This window comes from Bos grunniens, chromosome 17 (genome assembly GCF_055505025.1).
Source record: "Bos grunniens cultivar Pamir isolate PY7600 chromosome 17, Bosgru_T2T1.0, whole genome shotgun sequence".
Lineage (NCBI taxonomy): Eukaryota > Metazoa > Chordata > Mammalia > Artiodactyla > Bovidae > Bos > Bos grunniens.
In genome coordinates, this window is record NC_141181.1 from 15,936,149 (window position 1) to 15,953,445 (window position 17,297).

At 38.4% G+C, this 17,297-nt stretch overlaps 1 protein-coding gene across 9 annotated transcripts in view; it reads left to right on the plus strand.

Annotated features, from left to right (window-relative positions):
- The window catches only part of INPP4B (inositol polyphosphate-4-phosphatase type II B), an 853,196-nt gene that overhangs the window by 694,359 nt on the left and 141,540 nt on the right, over positions 1-17,297 (plus strand). For all 9 annotated transcript variants that reach the window (XM_086346584.1, XM_086346591.1, XM_086346583.1 and 6 more), the window contains one exon: positions 7,857-8,034. In XM_086346584.1, the coding sequence (XP_086202710.1) occupies positions 7,857-8,034 (178 nt within the window). The remainder of the gene's footprint in view (positions 1-7,856; positions 8,035-17,297) is intronic.

Genomic DNA, 17,297 nt, shown 5'->3' on the forward strand with positions numbered 1-17,297 from the left:
ATTTGTGAATATTGAAGAATCCTTGCATCCCTGGGATAAAGCCCACTGGTCATGATGTATGACCTTTTTAATATGTTGTTGGATTCTGTTTGCTAGAATTTGGGGGTTGAGAATTTTTGCATCTATGTTCAGCAGTGATATTGGCCTGTAGTTTTCTTTTTTTGTGGCATCTTTGTCTGGTTTTAGTATTAGGGTGATGGTGGCCTCATAGAATGAGTTTGGCAGTTTACCTTCCTCTGCAATTTTCTGGAAGAGTTTGAGTAGGATAGGTGTTAGCTCTTCTCTAAATTTTTGGTAGAATTCACCTGTGAAGTCATCTGGTTCTGGGCTTTTGTTTGTTGGAAGATGGTTTCTATTCTTATACCTTATCTTATAGGCTTTCCAGGTTGCTCAGTGGTAGAGAATCTGCCTGCCAAGCAGAAGATGAGAGTTCAATCGATCCCTGGGTCGGGAAGATTCCCTAGAGAAGGAAATGGCAACCTTCTCCAGTATCCTTACCTGGAAAATCTCATGGACAGTGGAGCCTGGCAGGCTATAGTCCATGAGGTCACAAAGAGCTGGAAATGACTGAGAGACTCAATAACAACCTTCTCTGTATTTTAATGAGGTATATGAAAAATAATGCCCAGGATGGAGTTCAGAAAGTTTTTGGATGGAAGGGAATCAGGGGACCTGGTTTGGGTGTTACTCCATTGCATATTCACAGATTAGTGAGCATGAAAATACCAGAAACCAAACTAGGCAGAAATAGATCAACCAAACTCTTGGAAGTTGGCAAAAGAAATCAGGGCAAGTGAGACCATGGATAAATGGGAATAGGCCATGAAAGGAAGTGAAAACTCATTGAACTTTGTCAGATAATAGTGTCTAGGTGCCTTTTATTAGAGCAAGAATAGGACTAAAGGAAAGAACATGTGTATATAAGTATGTATATATATATATATATATGTTACATATTATACATATATTACACACACACACACACACACACACACACACACATGGTCCAACTGGTCAAAAAATGGCAGATAAGAGCATTCAAACTGAAAAGTAAGATTGTAGGAACCAGTGTGATCAGAGTCAATAGTTACATTTTCTTTGAGGGCAAGTTGAGCTAAAATGAAATGAATTTTAGGTGTTTTTGTTTGTTTGTTTTTCCCTTGATTAGCATTACTTATCACAGAGCTAATAAACAGCATCAAGGTTTGTTCAAAAACTGATTCTAAAATTTCCAAGAAACCAATATTTTTAAAAAGAGTATTTTCAGAGACAAACATCAATTTAATTTTAGATTTTGTAACCCATTTAATTATACAAGTGAAATCCATAGGAGGTAAACAAAAGCAGATATTGTTTTCCTTCAGGTTCTTTTTTATAAGCTGCACTTCTAGCAAAAAGAAAAAAGGGAAAAAAGAATGGAAAGGATGAATGGGCGAAGGCAGAGCCATATGATTTCATATGATTGTGTGTGTGTGTGTGTGTGTGTGTGTGTGTGTGTGTGTGTTTTAACCTTCTACAATTTCCTGAAGCACATTGTTAAACCCTGTGAAGCCAGAAGGGTATATTCAAGTTCACTAAGGTGTACATTTTCATTTATTAGCCACATGATTTTCTTTTCAGAACTGAAAGCATGTTTGTCCCTCTCTCTGGATTCAGGAAATCTTTTTTTTTTTTTTTTTTTAAAGCAGTGCTTGAGGAGGGGGAGAAAAAAAGAAGCGGAAATAGTCCTTCGATTTTCCCCAGGAGATTTAGTTCTGCAGCAGGAGTGGAAACACAGCACTCCATAGCAGTTTTTCCTAAGTTCATCCACCCTAATCCACCCGTGCCACGCCTCCTTCTGTTTTCTTCCTGTTCCCTCCTTGCCACCTCATCCTGTCTCATCTGTAGTTTTCCATGACTCCATTTGCCAATACAGTAGCCTACTTGAGTAAATGGGTTAAGGAATGGAGATAGCAGTGGCCTGGAGGAAGGAAGGCACAGATAAACAGCAGAGCAAGTTCCCGAACCTGGGGTATGGGCAATGGGTTAAGAAAGAACTGTTTTGTTTCTCTCTTCTTGCCTGCTTCCTGCCTTCATCCAGCCTATGTGACTTAGTGACTAAACAACAACATAACATGAGGCAAAGATTTCAAAGTGTCAGTGGAAGGACAGAGGAGGGAAGACCAGTTTGTAGGCTATTGTGATAATCCTGGTGGAAGATGGTGGTGGCTTGCAAAAGCATGGTTGCAGTGAGTGTGGAAATGAGCAATTAGATTCTGCATATGTTTGGAAGAAGAAGGCAGAATTTTCTGTAAAATTTGGCACATGTTAGGAGAGGAAGAGATGTTGGCCACATCAGATGAGTTTGGTGTGAGTTATGGTAGGGAAGCTGTTATAGAGAATGGGGAGCAGATCAGGAGTTTGGTTTGGGATGTGATAAGTTGGGACTGTCAAGAGAAAAGTTTTTGCTTTTAATGGAGTTTAAGGAACAGTCTAGATGGGGAATGAATGAATTTCAAAATCATTAATACAACTGAGGTGTATAAAAGTTTAAATGAGATTACTTAGAAAGGACATGTTGATAAAAGCAAGGAAGTTTTCCAAGGACTGAGCCTTGGAACACGTAACACTAGTGTGCGTGTGCTAAATCACATTTGTTGTGTCCAACTCTTTGCAATCTTATGGATGGTAGCCCGCCAGGCTCCTCTGTCCTTGAGATTTTCCAGGCAAGAATATTGGAGAGAGTTGCCATGCCCTCCTCCAGGGGATCTTCCCAACCCAGGAATCGAACCCTTGTCTCTTCTGTCTCCTGCATCAGCCAGCAGATTCTTAACCACTAGCACCACCTGGGAATCCCAAATAATACTAAAGGATGGGAAAATAAGGAGGACCAACAAGAAGTGACTGAGCTGGGATATACACACGAAAACATACATCATTGTTGTAATTGTATTTCAGTTATCAATTCACACTTATAAATATGAATATTATTTTACTATGTGCTTTATTTTTCTTTATACCTCAAAAATTATACCTACCTCTAATAACAATATGCTCATGAACATATGAGTATGTGTATGTACGTATGCTAATTAATAGGATATTAAATAATTTAAATATATATTAAATCAAAGTGTATATTGTATATACATCCATCTATATACTTTAATTCACCATTTCACCAATATAAAACTATTATGATACTACTTTCAAATATTTACCCATGATTTGCTATAATATTTATATCCTATTAAATATTTTTTGTCCAAGCAAATATTTTGTCTTTGTCTGATTGATAGTTGATTCAAGTGTTTGGATTCAGTTTAAATTTCAGAGAACTATAAAATAGAATTTAGCTATATTCTTTTTATCTCAATAATTAAATTGTACTCATAACTTTCTATTTAAAAAGCTATAACAGTTAAATAACATGTTTAAAGAGTAAGGCAATGAATAGGTAGATGAAATTTATGCACACTTAAATTTATTTTATGGGTTGTGATTTTTTTTTTATACCATACTATTTCAAATTGGACACCAACATTGGCTTTTATTGTGGAAAATGAGTCTTTCAGCCTCACTAGGTAAGATGCTCATTATTAAAAGGCCTAACCAGGAGAACCAATGCGTACTACACAACTCTGTTCAAATAGAAACTGACTCAGGAACATGGGGCAGGAGTTACAGTTATGCCCCATGATGGGATGGTGATTGAAGACTGCATTAGGGATGGAGAGGAAGAAGGTGGGAATATATTGGGAGGGGAAAGATGAAAGGGTGATGGAAAAGTTTGGTGGGACCAACACTCATAATGAGAAGTGAACCTAAGCAATTTGTGCTGAATATAGAGTGCAGCAGAAACAGACTCAGAGACCTAGAAAACAGACCTGTGGTTGCCAGCGAGGGAGGGGCGACAGGTAGAATGGGAGTTTGGAGTTAGCAGATGCAAACCAGTGTATATAGAATGGTAAGCCGCAGGGTCTTACTGTAGTACGGGGAATTATATCCAATCCTGTGATAAATCATAGTGGAAAAGAATTTGAAAAAGCGTATGCCTGTATATAACTGAGTCACTTTGCTGTAGAGCAGAAATTAACACAACATTGTAAGTCAACTCTCCTTCAATTTTTAAAACAACAAGTGAAAATAAGACTAAAATTGAACAAAACTGTGAACATAAAGTTGGTGTACAGAAGTTGCCTTAGAGAAGGGACTTTGATCGGGGTCATTGTGTAGTGTGATCAGAGGTGTAGAGGACAACTATAGTCAAAACAGTGGCAGCTCATGTCTCTAAAATGTGCTTCACTGTTCACCTGCATCAGGATTTCCCGAGGTGCTTGTTAGGAAAGCTGCAACCCACTGCAGCAGAATCTCTTGGTGTTGCCAGGCACCTGCATTCTTTATTAAAGATACCCGGGCCCTGACATCATCCCCAAGTGAATCTTATGCCTGTTAAAATTTGAGCACCACTGAACTAGGGTATAAGGAAAGAATATGCAAGAAATAAATCTTGACAATGTATTCTCTCCAGTGGAGAGGAGACACTCAGGGAATCTCCGAGTAAGAAATGTGTAGATAAAACAATGAAAATGGAAAAGGTTCAGAAATAAAGTAACAGTGAACTGCCAGGGAAGTATGGTATGAGTCAAGGAGGAAGGTCGTGGTGACAGAGGTCAAAAAGGGGCCATGGACTGGGACTCCCTTGGTGGTCCAGTGGGTAAGACTCCTTGCTCCCAATGCAGGGGGCCTGGGTTCCATCCCAGGTCAAGGAACTGTTATAGATTCCACATGCCACAGTGAAGATCAAAGATCCTGAGTGCCACAACTAAAACTTGGATCAGTCAAATAAATAAGCAAATAAAAATAAAAACTTAATAAAAGAGTGCATGGGAATGAACATGAGAGAGATAAGGAATGACATACCCAGAAAGAGGACAGATCTGTGAAGATAGGGTGGGAAGACCACACTGGCTTTCCTGAGCTAAGCCATGGGAGGCCTGTCCATCCCCTTAAGATGAAACCAGAAAGCAATTATAAGGATAGAAGAGCAGATCAGTTAAAAGGGACCATGGAGCAGCCCCCACAGGCTGCTTTCTGTGTATGGTCCTTAATAAGTCATATTCTCGGCTGTCAAAAATGCTGGGTATTAAACGACATCCCCACCCTGGTGACACATCGGTAACTTTATGTATGTTTTTCATTGAAGTATAGTTAATTTACAATGTTATGTTACTTTTATCACTGTACAGCAAAGTGATTCATTTACACACACACATATTCTTTTTTCAGATTCTTTTCCCTTATAGGTTATTAGAAAATATTAAGAATAGTTCCCTGTGTTATACAGTAGGTCCCTGTTGGTTATCTATTTTATATTTAGTAGTGGGTATGTCAATATCTTTATATAATAATTTTTTTTGCAGTAATAACACAGAGTTGTTTGATTTACTCAAGACTCTGGTGAATTTAATTTTGTATGCAGTCTGAGTACAGGTGAGTAGGAGGACATTCCAGTTCATGATTTTTGTTAAAGGCCTCAGCACAGTCTCCTAGGAGATCAGAAGAACCAGAAAGAGAGATAATTGTCAGGGACAATTGTTTTCTCTCTCTTCCTCACCGTTGTTACTTGTCATCTGCTTTGGTTTGCATTAAAATAAGTGGTGTACTTTATTTTTAAACTCCTGCTTCTGAAATTAAAAAAAAAAAAATCTTTGAGTACAAAATTAAGAGCAAATTCTCATCATGTTTCTTAGCCTTTATAAACCTCTATCCTTCATTCAGCTTCTTGTCCTGTCTCCCAAATAGTCCAAGCAACCAAGGACATTTTAAATATAATTGTGAAAAAAGTAAATAAAATAATAGATTTATTGTATTGTCTCCCTAAAGAAACAAATACTTTGTTCTGTAAATCATTAGTGTAAAGGGAAAGGAGAGCTTCCGAGATGTTAAGTTTTCTTATTGGATGCTAATATTTTGAAATAAGAAATGGAAAGAATTATGAGGACCTACATAGCACAGGAACTCTGCTAATGTTATGTGGCAGCCTGGATGGGAGGGGAATGTGGGGGAGAACGGGTACGTGTAGATGTAAGGCTGAGTCGCTTGGCTGTGTATCTGATACCGTCACAACATTGTTAGTCAACTGTATTCCAACATACCTATGGCTGACTCATGTTGATGTTTGGTAGAAACCAGTGCAATTCTGTAAAGCAATTATCCTTCAAAATAAATAACTTTTATTTATTTTAATAATAAATTTAACAAAATAATTTATTTAACAAAAATAAATAAATTTTTTAAAATGGAAAAAAGAATAGAAGAAAAATGGAATTATGGGAATGTTAATAATTGAGCTGGTAAATGTAAAGAGAATAATCAATATACTCCACAGGGGTTGCAAGGTGAAATCCAGCAAAGGGTTTATGTGCCCATGGGTCATAAAGCCAAACTCAACTCTGATAGCAAAGTAGGGATTTATTGCAGAACACCAAGAAGGAAATGGCAGGCAAGCCTCAGGGCCACTCCATCTCAGTCTTTTGAGTTTGGGAATTTTCTTTTTCTTTAAAGGGGAAGAAGAAAGGGCCAGGATAATCATAGTTTCGGGAGTCCAGGGTATGTCTGGTTTATGATTTTTGGGCCAGGTGGTCCTAACTTGAGACTGTTAGTTCATTGTGCCCTGGAGAAACAACCTGAGTTTGTAAGTTAATGATGATATCTACAACAACAATTATAGTATATTGACAATGGTACAGACAACAGCAATTTTAATCAACTGGTTGATGAGCACAAGATTGAGGTCAAAGAGGACAAGAATGGGTATCAAATTTTGAGTAGAGATAGGAATCATAAACTCTGTAAGGGAACTTTGTTTCAGGAAGACTTAGTTTCAATGGTATAATGAAAAAAAGCACTGATGGTTGGGTATAAAGGGATATAACCAAGTGTTGCACCCACCATGTCAGTGTACCAACCGTGGCCACTCTTCTTTTTCTTTGAAGTTTTGCTGCAATGTCCCCTCATCTTTCTTAATGCAACTGGACAAAGACGTCATCAATTGATGGAATTCTTACCCCCATAATGTGCTTAACCAATTCTTAACTGATGATTATAAAAGTCAATAATTCTTTCATTTGTAGGCAGTTTTAGATATTTTTACAAGTCAAATGAGGAAACTGCGAACAAAAAGGGTGGTGAAAAAAATAGCATAATGGAATTTTTATGTTATCAATGTCCCGTTTCTATCCAACAAAATTCTGCATATGCTCACTTGGCCTTAATTTATATTCTCCCCATTTCTCAGCTATTAGAATTTATGCCCTCTGCCCTAACTATCATGGGGAAGATATACATAGTAATTATTAAATTATTGCTCTGTGTCATGCACTATTTTAAGCATTTCACATGAATGATGGCCGATCTTACCCACCTCTTAGAACTGTTTGGTTAATTATTCCCACTTTCCTGATGAAGAAACTAAGATTACCCTAAGATCACCTGGCCTACTAAGTGGCAGAGCCAGGATCTATATTCATAATGGCCTAAATATAAAGGTTCATACTCTTCGCTCTGTACTGTGTGACCTCAGGTTCATTAGTAATTAAATTTGTTTTGAATGCTAATTCTTGACATATGCAATCGTGAAAAATCTTCTTAGTGCTTAAGCAAGGACTAGAATCATTTCACCTAGTCTTTCAAAATATCTTGGTCATTTGACTTGAAAAAACTCAGAATATCACAAAAATCTCTTAGAGTAATTCTTATCTGTTCAGTAGGAAGTCGTGCTATTAGGAGTTCTGTTTATTACTTAGCATCTGGTCCTGAGTGCTGACAGTTCTTTCTGCTTGTTGTGTAATTCGCCTTTATCTTTGTTGTTGCAGTACTGGATACCAGTTTATTTACTATTCACCTGAAAACACAGCCAAAGCAAAAGAAGTTCTCAGCAACATCAATCAACTACAACCTCTGATAGCAGCCCATGCAGACCTACTGCTTAATTCTGCAAGCCAGCACTCTCCAGACAGCTTGAAGAATTCTTTAAAGATGCTTTCAGAAAAAGTAAGATCCAAATCGTCACTGCAGTGGGGAAAAGGAAATACCCAAATCCCCATTGGTGTTGCTTTCTGCATACATTACCTTTCATAACATCTGGAAATGTAAAATAGACCAGGTTAGAAAGTAAGCTTCAAAGTATTGCCACAGGATCATAATGAATTGGCCTCATTCTCTTTTCAAATCTTACTGAATATTTTTTTTTTCCTAGTAGGAAATGAAACCTATTATTGGTTGAAGTATATTTTCTCTTTTCCTTGACATCTTTCATTTTCTTTGCTTCATGGTTGTATTAAATGAATTAAATTAGGTTTTGAAAAGTATTTTCCTCTGGCGAGCACCTAATTTTTATGCATATGAAACTAGCCCTTTGAGTAGGAATGTCACTTCATTTGAGAGCAGAACTTTCATGTGGATTCTCATCAGTAGCATGGGGTGATTCTTGTGCCTCAGTTTGCTTTCTACAACATTGTCTCCTGGGAGAAGGTTCTAAAAATTTCCAAAATTATTAGTTAATGTTTGAAATGTACTGGGACCTAGGTCTGCATTCTTCCAAAGGTGACTTGCATTTGTATATATAAGGAGAAAAGCTAGTCTGGCATGAGGTAGATACTCAAACATCAATTTCCATAATGAATTAGGGCATCTGAATGATATGAAGAACCAAGACAGAAAAAGTCAAGTTGCTGCTTGATTAGAAATGCAAAGTCAAATGTCTTGGAGTCCAATTCTGGTACACTCATTCATAACCTCTGCATCCTGAGGACATCTTGCAATTTATCATGAGATATTTCTAATAAATATGCCCTTGAAGAAACTGACCAAAGAAAATTCTCATGATAACATTTTAGAATAAAATAGTGTAATTCTTTGCATCCCTGAAGAACAGATTCCTAGAAACCTGAATATTATATCTCTCTATATATTTTTGACTCAGATATGTTAATTTGTAATACTTTGCCCTTACTTAACATTTTAAAGTCTATATTATCATATATTTTTCTCATAGGATGTAATCAACATCTATTTTCAGAAGAAAAATAGCTAAGGTGTCATCAGAAAAGTTGAGTGAATTGTCTAATAAACTAAGGAGTGAAAAATTAAACCCCAAGACTTCCAGTTGAAAATGCAATCTTCCTTCCATGCTAGGATATGTGCCTCCATTATGAAAAGAGAGGAAAAATTGACCTAAACTTTACAACTACCTACATTGTCCAATATCATGCTAGTGATTTCACTGGCTTAGGTTATTTCACTGAACCTTCAAATTGTGTGTCCATATCATCTCCATTTCGCAAAGGGAAAGATGGAAGCTCAAAGAAGTTTAAGGCATATACAAAATCAGGCAGGTAGAGTCAAACCCAGGATTCAAACAAAACTAGGGTTCAGACCCAGGGTCTAGTTGACTCTAGAACGGAAACCCTTTATGGTATTTTCCATGTAATATATATTTAGATATTTCCTTTATTCCTCAGCAATACTTAAGTATTCTAATAGTCAATGAATATATTATGGCTAAGAAAAAGGAAGGAGGAGGGTGTTGCATAGAGTGAAATAATAGAATTGTTTTCAGTTCATTTCTTTTTTGGATTTGTAGATGAGGCGAGGTCTTCCTGGGTTCAGCTATGCAGAAAATTCTAGCAAATAGTACCTCACGGTGGTGATTTCAGAGCAGTATTTATATTCTTCCTGTGCATTAGGCTGGCTTTGTCATTTCATACATCATTTACAACTTGCAGTGATTTGGGGGAGGGGGCAGGGCATGTATAATATTTTCACCTCCTTTAATTCAGCATTCATCCAACTTTCACCGCCCCCCCCCCTTTTTTTTTTTACTGAGTAGGAATCTGTCAGCCCTTCAAATCAGAAAGTTTTTTTTTTTTTTAGTTTAAGTTTGCAAGCCACGAATTTCTTTAAGAATTTATGCCCAGAATTTCAAAGAAGTACCGAAGTTAACAGAGTTTTGCATAGTGTATGAAGACAGTTACTAGCTCGTGGTTTACAATGAAGTATCATCCATGAAGGCTTCTTTGGTGGTTCAGAGGGTAAAGAATCTGCCTTCAATAAATCTAGCATAAAAGGTAAATCATATAAATAGCATTTTAAATTTTAGTATAGTTTAATATTAGCAAGAGTTAACTTAAAATATTTTGCTTTTAAGCTCAGGGACTTGCACACTATGGATTAGAAAATAAATCTTTTCTTTATTGATAACCCCCTTTTTTCTTTTATTGATTCTGAACTGGCATGTTTGGAAAACAAGTTCTTCAGTTATTTTCTTAGAAAATCATCTTTATAGCATATTCAGTACATAATAGGGACCTAACTGAACTTCCTCAGTAAAATATTCTATAAATTTTTCATGTTCTAATATGGACAAACTCAATGAAGTGTTTCTAATTTTTTAATTCTTAGTATATCTTCTGATGGATAACTGGATTTTGTTTGCTACATATTAGTTTATGGAAATATTAAAGAAATTATTTAATGTTATGATGTAGGATTATAGCAAAAGACAAATTCTGACTATATATGAATAATCCAAACAGAGAAGACAAAGCATAAACCAAAGTTTTAACATAAGATATGAAAGATTAGTAATAGAGTGGGATAAAAGACACATTTTACTTTGCCTTAGGCTAAAATTACACTGCACTAAGACCAAAAAAAGACAAAAAGAGGAGGGAGAGAGAGAAGAAAGCAATGCAAATAAATTCAAAATGAAAAAAATAAAGACCTAAATGTAAGCATATATATCATAAATCAAATGTATGCTGACATTAGCTTCAAATACACATGATAGTCTCCATTTCATAGAGACGGATAGACCTTTTTTTAGGAAACCCGTTATTATTCTGGGGCTTCCCTGGTGACTCAGAGGTAAAGAATTGGCCTACAATGCAGGAGATGTGGGTTTGATCCCTGGGTCAGGACCTGAAGCAGGAAATGGCAATGTACTCCAGTATTCTTGCCTGGGAAATCTCATGGATAGAAGATCCTGGCAGGCTACAGTCCGTGGGATCACATGAGTCCGACACAACTTAGGGACTAAACAACCAATAACATTATTATTCTGCTCCTCACAAAGCAATTTCTGTCACTAAGTTGTGTCCGACTCCTTGTGACCCCATGGATGGCAGCATGCCAGTCTTTCCTTTCCCTCACTATCTCCTAAAGTTTGCTCAAATTCATGTCCATTGAGTCGGACATGAATACTATCAAACCATCTAATTCTCTGCTGCCCTGTTCTCCTTTTGCCTTCAATCTTTCCTAGCATCAGTCTTTTCCAATGAGTCAGCTCTTGACATCAGGTGGCCAAAGTATTAGAGCATCAGTTTCAGCATCAGTCATTCCATTGAATATTCAGGTTGATTTCCTTTCGGATTGACTAATTTGATCTCATTGCTGTCCAAGGGACTCTCAAGAGTCCACACAATTCAAAAGTATCAATTCTTTGGCACTCCGCCTTCTTTATGGTCCAACTCTCACATCCATCCGTGACTCCTGGAAAAATCATACCTTTGACTATATACACTTTTGTTGGCAAAGTGATGAGTCTGCTTTTTAATATGCTGTTTGTCATAGCTTTTCTTCCAAGGAGGAAGCGTGGAAGAAAATTTTGTGGTTGTGGTCACCATCTGCAGTGATTTTGGAGCCCAAGAAAATAAAATCTGTTACTGCTTCCACTTTTTCCCCTACGATTTGCCATGACGTGATGGAGCCCATTGCCATGATCTTAGTTTTTGAATGTTGAGTTTTAAGCCAGCGTTTTTACTTTCCTCTTCCACCCTCATTAAGAGGCTCTTTGGCTCCTCTTCGCTTTCTGCCATTAGGGTAGTATCTTCTGCATGTCTGAGGTTGTTGATTTCTCCCAGCAGTCTTGATTCCAGCTGTGCTTCATCCATCCTGGCATTTTGCATGATGCACTCAGCATATCAGTTAAATAAACAGGATGGCAATATACAGCCTTGTCATACTACTTTCCCAATTTTAAACCAGTAAGTTGTTCCATGTAAGGTTCTAACTGTTGCTTCTTCACCTGCACGCAGGTTTCTCAGGAGACAGGTAAGATAGACTGGTATTCCCATCTCTTTAAGAATTTTCCACAGTTTGTTGTGATCCATACAGTCAAAGGCTTTATCGTAGTCAGTGAAGCAGATATTTTTCTGGAATTCCCTTGCTTCATCTATGATCCTATAGATGTAGGCAATTTGATCTCTGGTTCCTCTACTTTTTCTAAACCCAGCTTGTACATCTGGAAGTGCCCGGTTCACATCTTCTGAAGCCTGTCTTAAAGGATTTTAAGCATAGCCTTGCTAGTGTCTGAGTTGAGTGCAGCTGGACAGTAGTTTGAACTTTCTTTGGCATTGCCTTTTTTTCAGATTGGAATGAAAACTGACCTTTTCCAGTCCTGTGGCCACTGCTGAGTTTTTCAAATTTGCTGACATATTGCATGCAGCACTTATAACAGTATCATCTTTTATGTTTTGAAATTTCAGCAGGAATTCTATCACCTTCACTAGCTTTGTTTGTAGTAACCCCCACTTGACTTCACACCCCAGGATGTCTGACTCTAGGTGAGGGACCATGCCATGGTGGTTATGCAGGTCAGGGCTTCCCTGGTGACTCAGACAGTAAAGTGTCTGTCTGCCTGCAAGGTGGGAGAGCCAGGTTCGATCCCTGGGTCAGGAAGATCCCTTGGAGAAGGAAATGGCAACCCACTCCAGTACTCCTGCCTGGAAAATTTCATGGACGGAGGAGCCTGGTAGGCTCTACAGTCCATGGTGTCGCAAAGAGTCAGACATGACTGAGATACTTCATTTTCACTTTCAAGACCTTTTTTTATAGTTCTCCAGTGTATTCTTGCCAACTGTTCTTAATCTCTTCTGCCTCTGTTAGGTCCTTACCTTTTTTGTCCTTTATTGTGCCTGTCGTTGCATGATATGAACACTTGGTGTCTCTAATTTTCTTGAAGAGATCTCTAGTCCTTGCTATTCTATTATTTTCCTCTCTTTCTTTGCATTGTTCATTGAAGAAGGTCTTGCTATATCTCCTTGCCATTCTCTGCAACTCTGCATTCTATTGAGTATATCTATCTCTTCCTCTTTCTCCTTTTGCTTCTCTTCTTTTCTCAGCTGTTTGTAAAGCTTCCTCAGACTACGACTTTGACTTCTTGCATTTATTTTTCTTTGGAATGGTTTTGGTCACTGCCTGCTGTACAGTGTTACAAACCTCTGTCATTAGTTCTTCAGGCACTCTGTTTACCAGACCTTGAATCTATTCATCACCTCCACTGTGTCATCATATGGGGTTTGATTTAGGTCATACCTGAATGGACTAGTGGTTTTTCTTACTTTGTTTAATTTGAGCCTGAATTTTGCATTAAGGAGCTGACAATCTCAGCCACAGTCAGCTCGAGATCTTGCTTTTGCTGACTGTATAAAGCTTCTCCATCTTCAGCTACAAAGAATATAATCAGTCTGACTTCAGTATTGATCATTTGGTCACGTCTCTGGTGGCTCAGATGGTGAAGAATCTGCCTGCAATGCAGGAGATCCAGGTTTGATCCCTGAGTTGGGAAGATCTCCTGAAGAAGGGATAGGCTACCCACTCTAGTATTCTTGGACTTCCCTGGTGGCTCAGATGGTAAAGAATCTGCCTGCAATGTGGGAGACCTGGGTTCAGTCCCTGGGTTGGAAAGATCCTCTGGAGGAGGGCATGGCAACCACTCCAGTGTTCTTGCCTGGAGAGTCCCTATGGTCTGAGGACCTGGGCTACACTCCATGAGATCGCAAAGACTCAGACACGACTGAGCGACTAAGCACAGCTCAGCACAGGTGTTTAAATAAATTTATATAAAGATGCAATAGAAATTCATTGGGGAAAGGATATCTTTTTAACATATAGTTCAAGAACAATTGGATATCTATGTGCAGAGTAAACCTTTCCTTATCTACATATATAAAAATTAATTAAAAATGGATCATAGACCTTATGTACAAGCTAAAAGAAAAAAAAGCAAGGACTTCCCTGGTGGTCCAGTGGTTTAAGAATCCACCTTCTAATGCAGGGGATGCCAGTTCAATCCTTAGTGGGGGGATTAAGATTCCACATGCCATGGGACAGCTAAGCCTGCAAGCGGAAACTATTGAGCCCATGTACTCTAGAGCCCATGCTCCACAGCACGAGAAGCCCCGTGCCTGTGCCACAACCGGAAAAATCTTGCATACCACAGCAAAAAGCCCCCATGCTGCAAAAAAGACCCAGCACAGCCAAAAAAAGAAAAATGAAAAAAGCAAATAAATAAGTAAGCAGATATACAATAGAAGAATTTTTTTTTTCATCTTGGATTAAGCAAATATTTCTTAGAACACAGAAAGCATGAACAAATAAAAAAGACCATAAATGATACATAAGACTTTTTCAAAATTAAAAACTGTCAAAGTTTTCGAAAGACACTATTAAGAAAATGAAAAGGCAAGTCTAGACTAGGAGAAGGTATTTGTAAAATAGATGTCTGACAAAGGACTTGTAGCCAAGTGTGTATTCTTACAACTTAATAATAAAACCATTACAGATGAGCAAAAGAATTGTAAAGAAGACATTTTACCAGACATGATGGATGACAAGCACATGAAAAGATACTCATCATCATTTGTTATTAGGGAAATGCAAATTTAAACTAAAATGAGGTACCACTAACTACCCACTGGGTTTCCCTGGTGGCTCAAATGATAAAGAATCCGCCTGCAATGCGGGAGACCTGGATTCAGTCTCTGAGTGGGGAAGATCCCTTGGAGGAGGGTATGGCAACCCACTCCAGTATTCTTGCCTGGATAATCCCCATGGACAGAGGAGCCTGGTAGGCTACAGTCCATGGGGTCTCAAACAGTTGGACACAACTGAGTGACTAAGTACAGAAAACCACCCACTAGAGGAGTTAAAATCAATAGGGCTGAGCATAGGAAGAGTTGGGAAGAATATGAAATAACTGGAACATTCATCCATCATTGATGGGTACACGTTTGCAGCTTGAAAATCAGTTCAGCAGTGTCTCATAAAGTTAAAAAAGAAATATGATCTCGCCCTCTTAATCTCATTTACCTGAGAGAAGGTCTATTCTGTAGATACTGAAAAGTTGTTGAGATTGGAAACCCGGTGACTTGCTTTGTGAAGATATCCTTTGAGCAACAACTAAGCTGAGTAAGAACAGAGAGATTTGAATATTGCACATCACTAAATGTCAGTAGGGCTTCTGGGGAGCTTTTGCTGAAATACAAATTCTGATTCAGGAATTCTGAGCTTGAAGTCAGATGTCAATATTTTATTTGGATGACATCCTGAAAAAAAGAAGGGTTAAAGAAAATAGAATCAACCAGTAAGAAGACTAAGGAAATATCAATATGGAACACAGAAAGGTTATTAACTAGGATTAGCTGTAAGAATATAATACAAGAGTCAATCTTGGAAATAACTGAAAAGGTCTAACCAGTAGAAATTAATCACTAACCCAGAAGATAATATTCCTGTAGATGCTCCAGATGTTTGGACTCAGATTTGCTGAACAGTATTGATACCCCTCAGATAAAAACATAGGGAAGAATACATTTATTTTAAAAACTTGAGATCAGGGCTGAGGTTGTAAATTCAGAAGACTTGCAGATGGAAACTCTTTATCATGCTGATTCAGGAGGTAGGCAAAAATGGATTGTGAAGACCTTGGCATAACAAAAAATGACCCTTGAAGTGACAGAATAACATCACCAGTAGAAAAAATGCTTTTAAGAAAATGGTTTAGGAACATCCCTGGCAGTCCAGTGGTTAAGACTCTGTGTTTACAATGCAGGGAGCGCAAGTTCAATCCCTGGTCGGGGAACTAAGATCACATGCCATGTAGTGTGGCCACAAAATAAAAATATAAATTAAAAAAGAAAGTGGTTTATGGTCCCTTAGGGTCCACTTAACTACATTTTGAGTGAGCAGGGGATTATGAATCAGCAACAGAAACTGAAAAGGTGGGTCAAGAAAAGAAGAATAAAGAGAAGTGTACTGTTTACAGTGAACTCCCATAAAGGTTTCACAGATAGGCACTGTAATTTTGTACATACCGGGAAAAAGTGGTTATGTGATTTTAGCCAAGGTCAAGAGGATATTTTATATAAGCTGGCCAGATGTCAGGTATCTTTCCTAGCTGAAAGCTCAATATTCTTTGCTTTAGGGAATGCTAACCACTATCAAGGGGACTTCCTAGGTGGCTCAGGGGTAAAAGAATCTGCCTATCAATGCAGGAGATCCAAGAGGCCTGGGTTTGATCCCTGGGTCTTGAAGATCCCCTGGAGGAAGAAATGGCAACCCACTCCAGTATTGTTACCTGGAAAATTTCACGGACAGAAGAGCCTGGTGGGCTGCAGTCCATGGGATCACAAAGAGTCAGACATGACTGAGCAGCAGCAGCAGCGAACACGAATCAATGTACTAATGTCAAGTAAACACTGTTGCCTTGTGAAACCATGGGACAAAGCCCATGGCTCTCATGTCTCCTGCACTGGCAGGTAGGTTCTTCACCACTAGTGCCCCCTGGGAAGCCCAGGAAATAATTAAGGCATCCTAACGTGAAGAAGGCTGAGCGCCGGAGAACTGATGCTTTTGAACTGTGGTGTTGGAGAAGACTCTTGAGAGTCCCTTGGACTGCAAGGAGATCCAACCAGTCCATTCTGAAGGAGATCAGTCCTGGGTGTTCTTTGGAAGGACTGATGCTAAAGCTGAAACTCCAGTACTTTGGCCACCTCATGCGAAGAGTTGACTCATTGGAAAAGACTCTGATGCTGGGAGGGATTGGGGGTAGGAGGAGAAGGGGACGACAGAAGATGAGATGGCTGGATGGCAGCAGCGACTCGATGGAAATGAGTTTGAGTAAACTCTGGGAGCTGGTGATGGACAGGGAGGCCTGGCATGCTGCGATTCATGGGGTTGCAAAGAGTCGGACACGACTGAGCGACTGAACTGACTCAACTGAATTTAAAAATTAATCAGACACGACTGAGCAATTGAACAACAAAATTTAAAAATAAGCAGGATTCTATTTATGTCATATGCATGACTACTAAAATGATAATTACTTGTTTATGGTATTTTGTATTGCCAATGAGATTAGGCATGGCCTTGGAGTTTTTCAGTGAGTATAAGGAGATTCTAAAAAGAATGGGACTTTGCTTAATTTGTTGACTTCTCTAGTTTAAAAGAGAGGGTTTAAATGAACATATTCTAAG